This window comes from Homarus americanus, unplaced genomic scaffold (assembly GCF_018991925.1).
Source record: "Homarus americanus isolate GMGI-L3 unplaced genomic scaffold, GMGI_Hamer_2.0 scaffold367, whole genome shotgun sequence".
Taxonomy (NCBI): domain Eukaryota; kingdom Metazoa; phylum Arthropoda; class Malacostraca; order Decapoda; family Nephropidae; genus Homarus; species Homarus americanus.
The window spans coordinates 2,700,442-2,716,984 of record NW_024743709.1 but is presented as its reverse complement, the minus strand read 5'-3'; the positions used below and the strand labels follow the sequence as shown (position 1 = coordinate 2,716,984).

Sequence of the window (16,543 nt, the reverse complement as noted above, 5' to 3'; positions counted from 1 at the left end):
TCTGGACGCTCTGTTTCTAGTGACCTGGCCCTGACGGTCTGGACGCTCTGTTTCTAGTGACCTGGCCCTGCTACTTTACATTTGAAATTTCGTTAACTTAAGGCTACCACAAGCGGGGTACCACAGGGCAGTGTATTGGGCCCGCTGTTGTTTGTTAGTTTCATAAATGACATGCCTGGCGTTGTACACTCCTTCATACAAATGTTTGCCGATGACGCCAAGTTATTTCGGGAAATCAAGAACCAAGCAGACTGTGAAGAACTGCAGAAGGACCTCTGTGGGCTCCAAGAATGGTCGAAGAAATGGCTGCTGAGATTCAATATCACGTAGTGTAAAAGGATGCACCTGGGGCGTACCAACGGGATAAGGAGGCGTATCATATGTTCCAACGGGATGAAGTAACTGCACTATTTGAGACTGAATGTGAGGACCTAGGTGTGTATGTTGACAATGAGCTGAAGTTCTCGGGCCATTGCGAGAAGAAGGTAAATCAGGCAAATAAATTATTGGGTCTTATAAGAAGGTCGTTCAGATATTTATACTTTTAATTTTATCCTCTTTGCCACTGATCGGCCCGTTAGCCGCTTGGGCAATCGGTCACGTCTCTGATTACTTTTCCTTTTACTTTTCAAAGGAGGGCCACCAGACTGGTGCCTGCACTTCGGCACCTCAGCTACCCTGAGAGATTGGAGCGCCTGAACTTGCCTAGCTTATATTACAGACGGGCAAGGGTGACCTAATTGAGGTGTATAAGCATCTCAAGGGGCACTACTCAGTCGAGTGTCTTTACTTGGAGCTGGCGGACACTCGCCCCACAAGGGGTCACAGCTCAAGATTGAAGAAGCTGCAAGTCCAGAAAACTGTGAGGGCAAACTTTTTCGGAGTGAGAGTTGTGAACTCTTGGAAAAATCTACCAGAAAGTGTTTTAACGGCATCGAGTGTGAGCTCTTTCAAGACCAGACTTGATCAACACTGGAGCAGGTTGAGGTACATTCAGGAGCCGGTTCATGCCCAGTACTTGTCAACAGTGCTTAACAGAGACGTGACCGATCGCCGAAGCGGCTAACAAGCCGATCATTTAGTGAAGAGAACAAAGGGAAAAGAAAAGTAACAGAGAGGTGAACGATCGCCCAAGCGGCTAACGAGCCGATCAGTGGTGAAGAGTATAAAAGTAATAATACATTCAACACCAACATCCAGTGAAGCAATTACCGCTGAATCTAGCACTTTTCCGAGGAAACTTGGCAACATTGTTGGCAGTACCGTCGTCATAGATCCTTTACTGTGCAGTTCTCTGATCAGCCGCTGGTAAGTCCCATTTTTCTGATATTTCTGACCATGACAGATGGCGTCGTACTTATGGAGTACTACTAAAATGTTCTGCGAAGATCATTGTGAATGGATAATGGCAACAGAGGCTATAATAGTGATCGATTGTGCGGATAAATGACGATGGAAAATCACATGACTGAAATCTGCTGTGGACGTTTCTGAACTCTGTAATGGTACCTGGGAGAAATTAGTTTATAGTTCTTGCTGTCTGCTGCTTCTTTATGTTAATGGTAGCATGTCGTTTCCGCACGAAGTGTGAATTAATTCAACAACAGATCCTGAAATAGTGTTTAAATATTAATATTACCTTGAGATTTTTCTCTTCAGTCCCCGGGAATGTCCTGTTTGGCGCCTTCTGCAGAAGTTCTCTTATTATTCTCAGGATGTGACAACAGTTCCTCGTGTGTGTTGCATCACGGGCTGTCATAAGGATGCCACTGTATAATTAATTAAAGTACATTCAACAGAATACACTTAAACTCGTTTGTTTATACATATAAATAGGACATAAGTGTGACGATAATGGAGGTCAATATCGTGTCAAAATACAAACCTTTTTTTATATATTTTAATGCCAGTGAATATTTTGCAGTGACTGGCTACGTTCCTACTAACGCTATTTTACCGTGTGTGTGCTCTGATTGGCTAATCGTCCATACTGGTGAGAACTATATTTGACCGTGACAGATGGCATTGGGCATTTATTTAGCCGTGAGTCAGTCGTGGCATTGTAAACATACCTAACCATATTTCTGTTGTGCACAGAAACTTAATAGTATAAAAGAGGCGACATTTACTAGAACCTGACCTAACCAACCAAAGAAACCTACCTAACCTTACATACTGTAATATCCTAACAGGGGCAGACTCCCCCGTCATGTAAAACAGAAAGTACTTAACCAATCAGATCGCACTCACGGTAAAATAACGTTGGAAGGAACTTAGCCGGTCACGGCAAAATATCCCTACGTATTTTTATACAAGTATGTTCCTTGGTTGTGTTTGATATCATGTACAGGGTATGTTACTTTATAGCTGAAATAGTTGGAACAAGATTATTTACCATGAGCTGTAGTTGTCAAATTCACGGTACCCTCATATTTTTGTGAATGAATTTATAAGAATTCTAATGAAAATTAGCTTTTGGCAGTTATGATATTTTTTGGTAAATTTATGATAGTAGCCAGTTTTCGATTTTCCCATAAATTTATGAGTAAAATTTCATTTGTTGCCATTATACGGAATCGATGTTGAAACTATGTTTTTCAATGGTTTTTGATGTGTTGTGAACTAACTTTACCTTCATTTCTGGTGAAAATCAATAGTTTCTGAGGTAAACCCCTCCTTCCCATCTCTGAATCTAGCGATTTTCTATAAAAATCAAGGTAAAAAGTGTTCAAAAACCATAAACAAAAATACTGTAACCCTAACCTAACCTAACTGGGGAGCTCCACAGTTGTTCGATATTTTGCATGTGTACCACCATGTCGTTTGATGTTCTGGGTGTGTTCCGCCACTGTTACACGTAGTTGAGTGGTTACCTACGTGTGTGTTGATATGCGTACTTGATTTGGTGGTTGGGTTTAATGTTAGTGTTTCCAAATGTAAAGATATATGATGATATTGTATCTGATATTGCTATATTATGTTATTGTTTCTGAGATTGTTATATGATGATCTATGTAATGTGTTACATTAAGACAAATGTGTTAAAAATTGTTGAGACGTGTAGAGGACGAGCCAAATTAAGTTCCACACTAAATAGTGGTAGGTTTGGGATTCTTCAGTTGGACTGCCGGTGAGGAGTCAGACACAGTCTGGACTTCCAGGAAGGCAGCCATACATTTGTTAAACTTAGGGACCACTTAGGTTTTGTATTTCAGTACTACTCTAGTGATTAGATTAGGATAAAGGTAAAATTAAAAAAAAAAAAACGGTAAAAGGAAGTCCAGTATTTATATTTTATGCTGTGAGTAGGCCACTGAAGCATGTCCACCATGTTGACTGTTGCAAGTATGTGTTGCTGTTGCTCTTATGAATGGAAGTCCAAATTTTTAGAACTATTTAACAGGATGGATTGATTGATAGTATTAGTGGTTAATATTAACGACTTACCTGAGGACGAGTTGTTTGTTTTACTGTTTAATTTCGTACTCTATTTTCATCAGTGAGTTCTGGTATGATAATCATTTCTTGTGCAAATGTTTCGTTTTGGTAGACAATTAGGCTCCTAGGCAAACACTACTTTGTCTTCTCGGCAGTAATGCGGCAGTGACGTCTCATCCCAGGATGTAAACGGTCGATCGTATTGACATATTTAAAAACACTTCGCCGCCCGACCTGGATCAACATTGATGCTCAGTGTACGCTTGTGAACTATTTGGTACGGGTGGCTGCTCTGATGTCCATTTGCAAGTTCTTTCTGTTAATCATACCGGGGGGGTCTGGGGGGCAGAGCCCCACAGCTTGGAAGTAAGGTCAGGTTATGTTGGTGAGGTCTTCTAACAATGCTGCTGCTGCTTGTTTTTCACATTAACTAAAGTTTGTTTGGGTTTAATTTAGAGATAACCATTTTTTAATACATTTGCACAAACTACAAGTGTCCACTGAAATTGTGGCATTCATATAATAATTTTTTATGAAAAAGTAGCTTCAAGTCAGTCGTCAATAATTACTGTATTAGAGAACTTAATTAAATCGATATTATTACAGTTTCAGCCACAACTCGGTTAGAGCAATTTTGTGTTTACCATTAGTTATACAGTATCTTGTCAATAAAATAAACTTTTTCTAATACCACTGCTGTCGCAAATGGATATTATTCGAGAAAGTAAATTCGTGTAAGAAATTAACGTAAATCTGCAGTCACCGCGTGTCGCCTGTTTACAGCCGACCCCCAACCTGTTCAGTCTGAACTTACCCCTACGTCCACAAAAAGCTTAAAATTACACCATGGCGCTTCAACAAAGTTGCTTTCATTGGTACCAGATATCAAAATAAGTACCTACTGTTTAATATAGCAGTGATGGCTAGGAAGTTAGGTAGGTTTCTTTGGTTGGTTAGTTCGGGTGATGGATCACCAAATACCACGGGAAAAAAAAAATCTGTGGTCGAACAGTAGTTGTGGCTGAAACTGCAAATTTGCCATTAAATCATCATGGAAGTTTACATTGGTTCATCTTGTATACACAATGCTGGTAAACAAACAGTGGTAAATTCAACCAAGGATAGTCCAGGAAAGGTATTATAAATTTATAACCATTGGAGTTTTCAGCTGGGGTATTGAACCACTGAGAAATATATACAGTACTCAAGAAGTTCTCAGTTGCTTATTCCCGATGAATTTATTATTCAGTTAATGAAGAATAATTAGGTGGTAAATATTTGATTTTATGATTGTGGGGGGGGATTTTGATGTGAGAATGAGTTTCTAATGTAGTTACATGTGCTTTGTGTAATCTGACCTTGTACAAAGGCAAAATATTTGTAAAATTAAACTTTAAGATAGTATGTATATATATATGTGTGCGTGCGTGCGCGCGCTCAAGTAATGTTGCAACATTTTAAATACAGTATAGAAAAGTAGATGAAACAAACACTGTAAAATATTGTACTGTACTGTATAGGTTAGAAAACTCTTGAATAGAAAAGTACAGCAGTGTTGTGTTAGGTTTAGCATTGTTAGGTTAGGTTGTTTCTTCTGATAATTTGCTTATAGAAGAGTTTGGTATCAGTTTACAACAGCGCTCATTAAAATAAACAGCATTAGAAAAAAAATAATAAAAAAAATGTTCTGAAAACTTAGAAATATAATATGTCTTCGTTTAACGTTGCCCCGACAACGTTTCGTTATAATGTCGCTACTCTTTAGATGCCCATGATTCGGACAACATCCCAACGATTTGGTATAACGATGTCATGGACTACTTTATATGGCGCATTACCCTCTCTCATTTTGGCACGCTACTCTCTCGCGGAGTGTCACAGCGTCTCCAGTCTTTGTTAGGCTTCCACACCGTTTGTGCGTGCTTAAGTGTTTTTGCTCTAAATATATACCATTTTCTATAAAAATTCCATTGAATTTATGTATATGTACAATGTATTTTATGGGGCAAAGGGAGGCTGGGGAACTTAACTCCTGTATTTTATCTCTTTCGTACGGGGATAATTGATTCCATTAATGTTGTTTCCGTTAACGTTGCGGTTTTCAGGAATGGAACCAAGACGTTAAGCGAGGACTTACTGTAGTAACTGTTGACACTCATGGAAGCGAGATGGTTGGTGAAATAATATGAACACTTTCTGCTGGTTTATTTGAAGTGTTATATTGGCATGAATGGCAGTGTTGACAGTAGATTTGAAATGAGTCATTGTTAAGGAGAAAGGTTGTCACTTTATATTTTTTATATATATCACAAATATCTTTCACTTTTCCTGTTTTTCACATGATAATTTATGTTTCAGGTGTTAACTGACCACCAAAATTACCATAAAAATGCCAGAGCTCACAGAGATTGAGAAGACCTCTCCTCCAGCAGCCAAAGCTGTGGAGGAACCAGAGGCTGGCTCAGGATCGGACTCCGATGCATCAGAGGTGAGAACACTGTTGTTTGCTAAGCAGGGATGTCACTAATGTGTGTCACATCAGGTCAGGCTGGGGGACATGAGGTAACTACTCCTGGAAGTTGCTGGATTTTAGCATTTTTGAAATTGGGTAAATCAGATCCTTCACTGCTGTAAAAAATTTTCTTGACTGAAGTTGACATGATTGGGTGTATGACAACTGGTGGAATATGGGCGTTATAGACCATACTCGATTCCGAGTGACAGCATAGTATTATAGACCTAATACAGTGTATTGGCATTTTCCTTGTTGATAATAACAATCAAGGATGTGGAGAAAAGGGAACCATATTCATATAATTATTGTTCTATTACTGAGAAATTGAAGAAGAAATTGCTCTTGCAATGTATCAGCATGTTGCATATACAGTAGACCCTTCCCATTCGCGGGTTTGCGAATCGCGATTTCGACAATTCACGGTAAGCAGATGGTGGCTATGGTGGATGCTATACTATTCAAACTGACCCAATCATTTGGAATTGCTCCAATTGTCATTTTCATTTTTTAGTGCATTGATGTGAACTAGCTCCCATCATTCAATATGTTTATTTAGTCAACATGCAATTGTTTATCTTTAAAAACTAATATATTATTTCCACCCTATTCTATAAAGTATTTATTTTTTCATTGGTAAGCTGCAAAAAATAGCTTGAAAAGTTCAGGTGTACTTTTCTGGGAATAAACTGCATTAGATGTTTTGCTCTTGCATTTTTTCAGTACAGCTACAGTATTGTATCCTTAGCTGGACCATTTCCACAGCTGTGGTCACTACTAAGATTAAGGACATAAACTACACCCTAAGAAATCTTTTTCTATTTTCTAGCCAGATTAATCTTTGGGAGATGGTACTGTATTGAAAAAGTTATTTTAATTTAATTTTATGTAGCCTTAAGTGTTTTTATATACTGTACTCTTATTTAAGTGCAAATATTTTTTTACAGGAATCTTTGCCTGAATTAGAACAGGGTGGATCTGCCTCTGCGCCAACAGTCACCGAGTCTGCCAAGGCAGCTAAACAAAGTCGATCAGAGAAGAAGGCTCGCAAGCTCATGTCAAAGTTGGGATTGAAACAAGTTCCTGGTGTTAACAGAGTCACTATTCGTAAGAGCAAGAATATCCTCTTTGTCATCAACAAGCCTGATGTGTTTAAAAATCCTGCCTCTGACACTTACATTGTGTTTGGTGAAGCTAAGGTAAAGATATTGGTTTGGTTTCAAAGGTTCTAGAGGTGTTATGTTTAACTTTTATTTCTTGACTTATATATGCAGAAAAAAATCCTTTTGAATATATTCCTGTGTACCCATGACTTGTTCACCCTTTTGAGTATACAGTACTGTATCTTCATTGTACTCTAGAATACACTTTCATTGTACAGTACTATACTCTAGAATACACTTTCATTGTACAGTACTAGAGGGGCTGGCATAGCTTTATCCTACTTCACCTGATAAGTTCAATATAACCAATTTTTTTTTTTTGGTTAAAACTGTTAGTCAGTTTACAAAGTTGATAGCATTGTTTTTAATGCAAGGCATTTAGAGAAATAGTACTGTGGTTTTTCAGGTACAGTATTAAGTTCTCTGTTGTAATACTGGAATAAATATTCAGTACTAATCTCGCAGCAGACTTGAAGCTGAATTTTTATATCAATGCATTACTTATCTGACTAGTTATTGTTCCTCCAAGCATTTTCTTAATACAGTACTGTATTGCACTTGCCAGAATAGATTTTTTAATCATAGTTTGCACTTATTTCACAAACTTCTAAATAAACTTTTAAATTAATATTTGTTTGATATTATGTATTGGTGTAAAAAAAAATTGTTTGTGGAATATGCTTTCCATATTTCATCTTCAGCCTGGTAACCCCCTATATATGAATTACATTAACCTTTTGCTGATATGGAAAATCACTTCCAATTTTAATTAATGTTTTGGTGATAAATTTTAAGTTTCTCTTGTGAGTTGTGATAAGGCATACAGGGTAGTTGTAAAATGAATTGATTTTTGGGATTTGTTGCAATTGTCTGAGTTTATAAATTTTTTGTTGAATGATATTTTGATTGAACCTGCATCATGAAGACCTATTTAAAAATATTATGTTGTGAGGAAATGCAACTGATATTAAAGCTGTTCCAGCTTTGTTATATTTTATTGTTTTTCATATTTTATACCATAATTGGCAGTAACAGTAATATTTGGATTGTTTTACTGGACAGCTCTCTCAGTAACAGTTAACTGGACTTCCTAGAACAATTGTTAGGACAATTGTTAGATGCAGGAGGGCACTGGAGTGCCTTGTGATGTTTGGAAGGACAATACCCCCTCACATCTGACCCAAGCAGGGATTGAACCTGATTCACAATAGTGAGAAGCAACTTTCATGGTCAAGATGTGGATATATTTGCATGATACATTAAAACAAGGGTGAAGCAATAAACGGTCTTCATCTGTGTTGGTGAAGAGTTGGTGGGCGTGTTGAGCAAGGGGCAGATTGAGGGCCTGTGATGGGTGTAGGCTGGGAGAAATTTTTACATGTTTTAAGCCTAATACTACAAATGAGAAACTGTGTTTTAGGTGTTGCTCTAAATTGTTAACCGTACTTTCCACAGATTGAGGACATGAGCCAGCAGGCCCAGATGGCTGCTGCTGAAAAGTTCAAGGAACCAACTGTGAACCCTGCTGCTGATACTGCTGCCCACACAACTGTGAGTACATTATAAAAACCTTGATCCTCCTGAGACTGACAAGTATTTGTTGAGAGATTTAAGAAGGTTATCTTGGTTTGCATAGAGAAAAAATGGTAGGAAGAAAAGCCTTGACAGGTTACCTTTGTACTGTTTTAAGGAACAAATACTGTACTGTAGTGTGATAGTTTTGTGAAAGAGAATGACGATGATTGGTTATGGCATGTGGAGAGAAGGAAAATGATTGGTTATGGTGTCTAGGTGTGTGGAGAGCTGGAAGGTGATTGGTAATGGTGTCTGACTGTCTGTAGATGTGTGATGAAAGGAAATGATTGGATGTAGTGAGAAGAGAGGTGATTGGTTGTTGTGTCAGTAGGTATGGAGAGGCAAATGTGGTTGGTAATGGTGTCTAGATGTGTGAAGTAAAAGAAATGATTGATTTTGGTGTCATAGGTGTGGGAGAGAAGGAAGGTGTTTTGGTGTTTATTAATGTGTAGAGAGAGCTGGAAGATGATTGGGTATGGTGTTTGTGTGTAATTGTGGGACGTTTTCAAGTTCTAAAGTGTTGACAGCTGGTTACAAAGCTCTTCATTAATAGATTAGCTCAACTTTTGCATAGTTGCTTTATATTGAAAATTGAAGATATCTGAATCTTATTTTTGGAGAAATATTTTGATATAAATATGCAGTTTCTGGTTCATAATTTGCCATTTGTTGAATGTTTTCTGCTGTAGTTTTAATTCATTTTCAGTAGTCAAAGAAGTAATTATAGTATGTGGGAAGACTAGTTTTAAGCTTTACCTTCATTTATAATTTTTACTGAACCTTGGATTAATGCAAGAGAATGCTGTATTAAAAAAAAACTTGATTGTAAAGATTTTGTGCTAGTTAAAAGTTTTTCAGTCATATTAGATTTATCTTATTTGGTGACTGGAAGGCTTGAACATCTCTATAAATAAATGAAATGGTAACTTAATTTGTCTGAATCTATAAAGTTAAATAATTTTTTTAAAGCAATGAAGTGGTGTCAGGTTGATGCTGGAAGAACATACGGTTGATGAGTGGTGCTGAATTGTTTGAAGTGATGTGTAAATCAGATGAAAATCTTGGGTCATGTGGAAGAGGAACACCATAGTTGAACACATGTAACAATAGTTAGAGAGAATGAAGTCCAATTAATGAGTGCAGAGTCTTATGTATATTGTAACTACAGTAGTTAGGATTAAGACTTATGTCATATAGCCGTTCCATGGCCATCGGGTGAAATTATTGTTTTTGTGTTTCATGTGCGGATAATGTTGCTATTGTAATGTAAGAATTAACGTAATCGCCATGAAATTTTTTACTGTAGCGTTTATACATTTTTGGACACCTGTACTGTATATGTGTGTGTATAAATATATGTATATTCTTTCCAGGTACCTGCTGCTATACAGGAAGATGAGGAAGAGGATGATGAGGAGGTAGACGAGACCGGACTGGAAGAAAAAGATATTGAACTTGTCGTCTCACAAGCCAATGTTTCACGAGCAAAGGCTGTCAGAGCTCTTAAGAAGAATAATAATGATATAGTCAATGCCATCATGGACTTAACCATGTGATAGACTTTGCGATACTAACAAAACCGTTTTGACGCATTTTCTGGAGGAAATTTTGAAAAAAAAAGATCAAGTTTACTTGTGTGATTGGTGTGTTTCCAATGGAAAATAACAGCGACGTATGTTTTCGTTCAATGCTGTAGGTAACTCGCATCCATCCATATCTTTCTTCTCTTGCTAAGTACACTTCTTCAGCAGTGTATCAACCGTATACCTGATCGACTGTATTTACGTCTAATAAATTCCGTTGACTCTAGTGTACTTTATTTTTACCGTACTCCAGTCTTAATATTGTAGTAAGAACAGAAGCACCTAGGTAGGACACCCTCAGGATTTAACATGCCCCAGACAACATGTAAACAATACTGTACTGGTGCTACGGTTCATAAGACTTCGCTCGAGGAAATAAGTTTTCCTTGCGTACACACGTGAAGTGAAACAGTGGTGTGTGTGCAAAAAACCAAACAGTACACTATTGTAGTTAGACTTTTTTGTTGAAAAGAAAAAAAATCTATGAAATCTCAATACTGTATAGGACTTGACAAACTTATATAAGGACCTTGGATTAAACAAGAATCTTTTTTGTTCATTGGACCAATGGCCATAAATTTCATTCATGAACTTCAGGGCTCCCCACATCATTAAAGATAGCAAAGAAAAAATAATGTTAGACACCATAGGAAGCCTTAATTTTGATGGGTAAATGGTAAAGCAGAGCAGCTATTAAAGAAAATTAGAAAATGACTGAGGAAGACAAAACTATGATAGACTTGAAACAATGAATTAGAGAAAGATAATTGTCAAACTTGTTGTCTTACAATTCATTAGTAAGGCATAAAGAACAAGTTGAGGAGTTAGTGTTAGCTATTTAGAAAACTGGAAGGACCATCCTGGGTATTGCTTGTGCTAATTTTCCCTACTAGGCTGTATATGGCTACCTGCCTTCTACCATTTTATTTCAGCCACCTGAGGGTAAGTATAAATACTATTTTACATTTATCTAATCAAAATGAAGTGCATCAGAAACCGTGAACAGCAAAAGGGTTTTCAATCAGACCACAGAAAGGGGATTAGTAAAATCTTCAGTACACTAGGAGGCAGCATGTCCATAATTTGCACTTTTCTTCTTCAACTGTAAAGTAAATGTAAGGTTATCCATTTAAAGTTAGGTGGACTACGGGTTGACTCTTGGGACAGGATGCAAGTGCTGCTACACTTGGCTGTTACACCTGGCTGCTACACTTGGCTGCTACACTTGGCTGTTACACCTGGCTGCTACACTTGGCTGTTACACCTGGCTGCTACACTTGGCTGCTACACTTGGCTGCTACACTTGGCTGTTACACCTGGCTGCTACACTTGGCTGTTACACTTGGCTGTTACACTTGGCTGCTACACTCGGCTGCTACACTCGGCTGCTGCTACACTACACTCGGCTGCTACACTTGGCTGCTACACTCGGCTGCTACACTCGGCTGCTACACTCGGCTGCTACACTCGGCTGCTACACTCAAATGTCAGTACTTTATAGACTTTTTCTGGTTGTGGAAATTCGTGATAAACTGGTTTTGGAGTACAGTACAGCTTTAGTATCCAAGAGTGTGAAACATGCATGTTAATTATATCAAATATTATAAATATAGAAAGAACAGACTATATGAATACAACTACATATACTGTATTTGACTCCAGTACCTTGTAGTGGATTTCTCCCCTACAAATGCTGTTTGTCACTGAGTAGCTGACCCCACCAATTCCCCAGTGTATGCCTCGTGGTCTAAGTCAACCAGCGCCGCCATACATCACGGAGCGGGGGTCAACTACTAAGCCACGCCTACCCCTGCTATTTAAGACCTGACCTCGTGGTGACCTGCCTCTTTCTACCTACACCAACCAGCCAGCAACATCCTCCTCCGCTGCTGCCTGGCGGCCCTCGCTCCTCCGCCTGCCTGGCGGTCCTCTCTCCCGCTGGCGAGCATGGCGACCCACAGGCTGGTCCTTCTCTGAGCATCCTCACCAACCAGCTCTCTCTACAACACGCTTGTAACCATGCTGCCTTCCCAGCACCAAGCTGCATTGTACATCCAATACATGTATATAGAGAGCACATTGTGAGTTTCCTTTCTCCATTCCATCCTGAGTGTGAACCAAACATCCTGAACCCCACAACCTTAATAAGATTTTAAGCCATCTTTATGGGTCAAGAAACTTTTGTCTTGGTTTAAATCAACTTATGCTTTACCATCGTATACCTGCATTATGTAAATTGTGTACCTGCTCTATGTACATTGTTTGAGAACTTGCACTATTAATGTACACTTGGTAAAAAAAGTATCTCGGGAGGGAGCCAATGAATATGGAAACAATCATGCCCTGCTAGGGGTAGTAGGCATGATTGAGAGAGATTTCCTACCTATTATGGTAGGTCTAATTTAGGTATTTCATTCAAATATAAAATAAGTTCTTTGCAATATGATTGGTGAATAGCAATATGCCTCATGGGTCTTTAACAAAACCCTTCGCTTGTGATGTCATTTTGTTTCACAGGAATTGTAAAGATACTGTAGTTGTTTTTTTGGAGTGTACATGCTGAGCTTTTATGAAGACTTTACACAACAACTGACTGTCAACCTGAGCTAGTTTAAGAGTTCACTTGTCATATGTACATTAGAAAAAAATGATACAGTACTGTATTTAGAAATTACAATATGAAGGTAAACAGTATGCAGCTATCATGTGTGGTGTACAGTTTTGCCGTTAGTGCACTTTACTCTTGGTCGCTTACCGTATCAGCCTAGGTAAAAATTTGGAACCTGAAGATAAGCCCCCCCCCCCCAGCATATTCATATTAAAATTAACCACTAAAATGTTAGCATAATGTAACATGACTTAAAGTAACATCACTAGTTCCTAATGTAACCCCCTCAGGTAGAGTTAGGGCGTTTAATCCTCAACTGATATATAAACAGGGCTAATCTTAAGGTGATCCCTGGTCATTTACAAGTTATTCCTAGAAAAGAAAATAATAATGATACGATGAGTTACCTCCCCTTATTATTTTTCTGTTTGTCGTCTTTATTAACCCTTCAATCTCTGTCTGATGACCTGGCTGACGGGAGAACTTAGCATCACCAAGTTAAGGCTCCCCGATGCAATTTCTTCCCAGTGAGGGATTTCCTGTGGCATTTGCAATATCACGAAAAAGCTTTAAATATATTTCCCAATTTAAATTCTTCGTGACCTCCTCCTACATCTTTATCAAGCCTGGGTAATGATCCCTCTGCCAGTCTTTTTTTCCAGTAAGTAAGAGAATGGAGCAATAATGAGAAAAAGGCAATTAGGAATACTCAGTTCTATTTATAATTCTTTTCCCAGGAAGCTCCTGAATGTAATTAGAGTGAAAATACTGATCTTAGATTTTTCACATTTAAAGTTTTTTTTCTTTGTAATTTCATTGGTAAAAGACACTTGCTTTTTCAACATCATCGGCACTATGTTCGCCTTTCCAGACTTACCTGAAAAAAGTTTTCACCCCGCAAGGGAGTTATATGGTCACTGCTGATGGTTATACCATTGCTTACTAGTACTGTCCCTGTAATGCAAGGAAATGCTTAATAACACCAACCCTTTGAAGTCTTGAGTTTACTGACATTTAGACGATGAGGAATATGTGTGAGAGACTTGATTTATTGACAAAGTACACACCTGAGTATGTGGAGGAGCCAAGGAAGACGGTGGTAGTGGACGTATTTTAATATTTATCCAGGGTCTATTTTAGTGTTTATCCAGAACCTATTTTAGAATTTTTACAGGACCTATTTTAAAGTTTATCCAGGTCCCATTTTGGTGTTCATCCAGAACCCATTTTAGTGTTTATCCAGGACCAATTTTATTGTTTATCCAGACCCGATTTTAGAATTTTTACAGGACCTATTTTAAAGTTTATCCAGGTCCCATTTTGGTGTTCATCCAGAACCCATTTTAGTGTTTATCCAGGACCAATTTTATTGTTTATCCAGACCCGATTTTAATGTTTATCCAGAGAATAGATATAGATAGTTTGGATAGTTTGATTTAACAGATAGACGAATAAATATAAATAATTAGATAGATGGATAATTATTGTCTTAGCGTTATACAAGTTTAGATTCATTTAACGAGTAAGCAGTGTATACAAAGGAGGCTGTACCATGGTGAGGTGAGGTGATGAGATGAGGTGGTGGTGAGGAGGAAGGAGATGGGGTGGTGGTGAGGAGGAAGGAGATGGGGTGGTGGTGAGGAGGAAGGAGATGGGGTGGTGGTGAGGAGGAAGGAGATGGGGTGGTGGTGGAGGAGGAAGGAGATGGGGTGGTGGTGAGGAGGAAGGAGATGGGGGTGATGAGGAGGAAGGAGATGAGGTGGTGGTGGAGGGAGGAAGGAGATGGGTGGTGGTGAGGGAGGAAGGAGATGGGGTGGTGGTGAGGAGGAAGGATGAGGAGAAGGAGATGGGGTGGGTGGTGAGGAGGAAGGAGATGGGGTGGACAGGAGGAGAAGGAGATGGGGTGGGTGGTTGGTGGTGGGAGAGGAAGGAGATGGGGGTGGTGGAGGAGGAAGGAGATGGGGAGGAGGAGGAAGGAGATGGGGTGGTGGTGAGGGAGGAAGGAGATGGGGTGGTGGTGGAGGAGGAAGGAGATGGGTGGGTGGTGGAGGAGGAAGGAGATGGGGTGGTGGTGAGGAGGAAGGAGATGGGGGGGTGGTGAGGAGGAAGGAGATGGGGTGGTGGGTGAGGAGGGAAGGAGATGGGGGGTGGGGTGAGGAGGAAGGAGATGGGGGGGTGGTGAGGAGGAAGGAGATGGGGGGTGGTGGGGGGAGAAGGAGATGGGGTGGTGGTGAGGAGGAAGGAGATGGGGTGGTGGTGAGGAGGAAGGAGATGGGGTGGTGGTGAGGAGGAAGGAGATGGGGTGGTGGTGAGGAGGAAGGAGATGGGGTGGTGGTGTGGTAAAGAGGCGACGAGGAGGTGGTGGATGTATAATTTTATCCCATAAATCCATAAAGTTAATATCAGTGAAGGGGAAGACAGCAGCAATGAGCGTGTGGTAGCAGGGTCACCTCCTTCCCCACAATAGATTCACTTTTTACTTTCTAACTCGGTGCATTCACAAGTTTTAATGGAAATACCTAACTGTTTTAAAACGCCAAGGCCATTAAAGAGCCGAATTTTGTAAAGGTTTATATTTTTTTATTCCTTCGGGTCTGTCAGATGAAACGATGAAAACTGATCAATTGAGCTTTCGGGAATTGAGGGTCGAGTCTGTTGTTATTAGTATTATTATTAGTTATATAATCATTACTAACTTATATAATAATTCAGCAACACGTCGTCCAGAAGTGTTAAGCCAGGGCTCTTATCGCGGAGTTTAGTCATTAAGAACTTAATAGGAAAATTGCAGCGACTATTACAATAGTTACTTAGTGTCATCTCCAATTTTCACGGCGTTTATGGTTCGATAACGGTCATTTCAACACCAACGATGTGTGTAGGGGCGTGATTATACAGGTTAATTATAAGAGCCGAGATAAAATGTTTTTTTCGGCAATATGAACACCAGCCCTTGCACTTTCGGCCGGGATTTTGAAAAAATCGATTTTCTTAAAAATTTAAAGAACTTTAGACGAAAAAGTTATATTTATGTTAATTTCTTGTCCTAATCTCGTAATCACCAGTCGGATTATTAGTTATGCAATTGTGGCTGAATCCTCAGGCCCCATCCTTGAGGGCCCCAGTAACCGTGCAAAAAAAAAAAAGCTTTTTCACGTTTGAAATGTGAGTTTTAGAGGCTTTAAAATATTCGTTGTTTCATAATGTTTTGTTTTAACAGGCGGCAAAATACAGTACACTGTATTAAAGACCTCCCGCCCCCCCCCCGTCAGGACAACGCATCACCTACAAGGGGATCACCTAAAGATCAGCCACCCTAATTTATTTCGCCTGATGATTAAACACCCTAACGCTACCTGAGGGTTAGGTAAGTGTAGGTTAAGTTTGGGGGGATTAAGTTAGGTTGGGTTAGGTTATCGTTATATTAGGTAGGTTAGATTATGATAGATTAACATTAGGGTAGCTCAGTTAGGTTAAGATTAGATTAGGATAACATTATGGTGGTTAATCTTAAGATGAAATAAGCGGGAGGATGACTTTAGGATTTCCCATTACCACAGTATCGATATATTTTTTCCTGCAATAAATAAAAAGAGAAAAACAAATTTCAAAACCCCCGATTAAACTGAGGCATCAATTATCAGAGACTCCATAACACAGATGG

At 39.2% G+C, this 16,543-nt stretch overlaps 1 protein-coding gene across 3 annotated transcripts; it reads left to right on the top strand.

The window, feature by feature from the left end:
• The first annotated feature begins 1,188 nt into the window (after window positions 1–1,188).
• On the top strand, window positions 1,189–10,497 carry LOC121877247 (nascent polypeptide-associated complex subunit alpha-like). Of its 3 annotated transcripts, none has more exons than XM_042382896.1 (5): window positions 1,189–1,308; window positions 5,797–5,926; window positions 6,898–7,149; window positions 8,569–8,664; window positions 10,062–10,497. In XM_042382896.1, the coding sequence occupies exons 2-5, from the start codon at window positions 5,828–5,830 to the stop codon at window positions 10,242–10,244; spliced, it is 630 nt and encodes a 209-aa protein (XP_042238830.1). In that variant the 5' UTR covers window positions 1,189–1,308; window positions 5,797–5,827; the 3' UTR covers window positions 10,245–10,497. The 3 variants fall into 3 exon arrangements, with proteins under 3 accessions (XP_042238830.1, XP_042238831.1, XP_042238832.1); XM_042382897.1 differs by lacking the exon at window positions 1,189–1,308 and adding an exon at window positions 1,335–1,505; XM_042382898.1 differs by lacking the exon at window positions 1,189–1,308 and adding an exon at window positions 5,544–5,609.
• The last annotated feature ends 6,046 nt before the right edge of the window (window positions 10,498–16,543 follow it).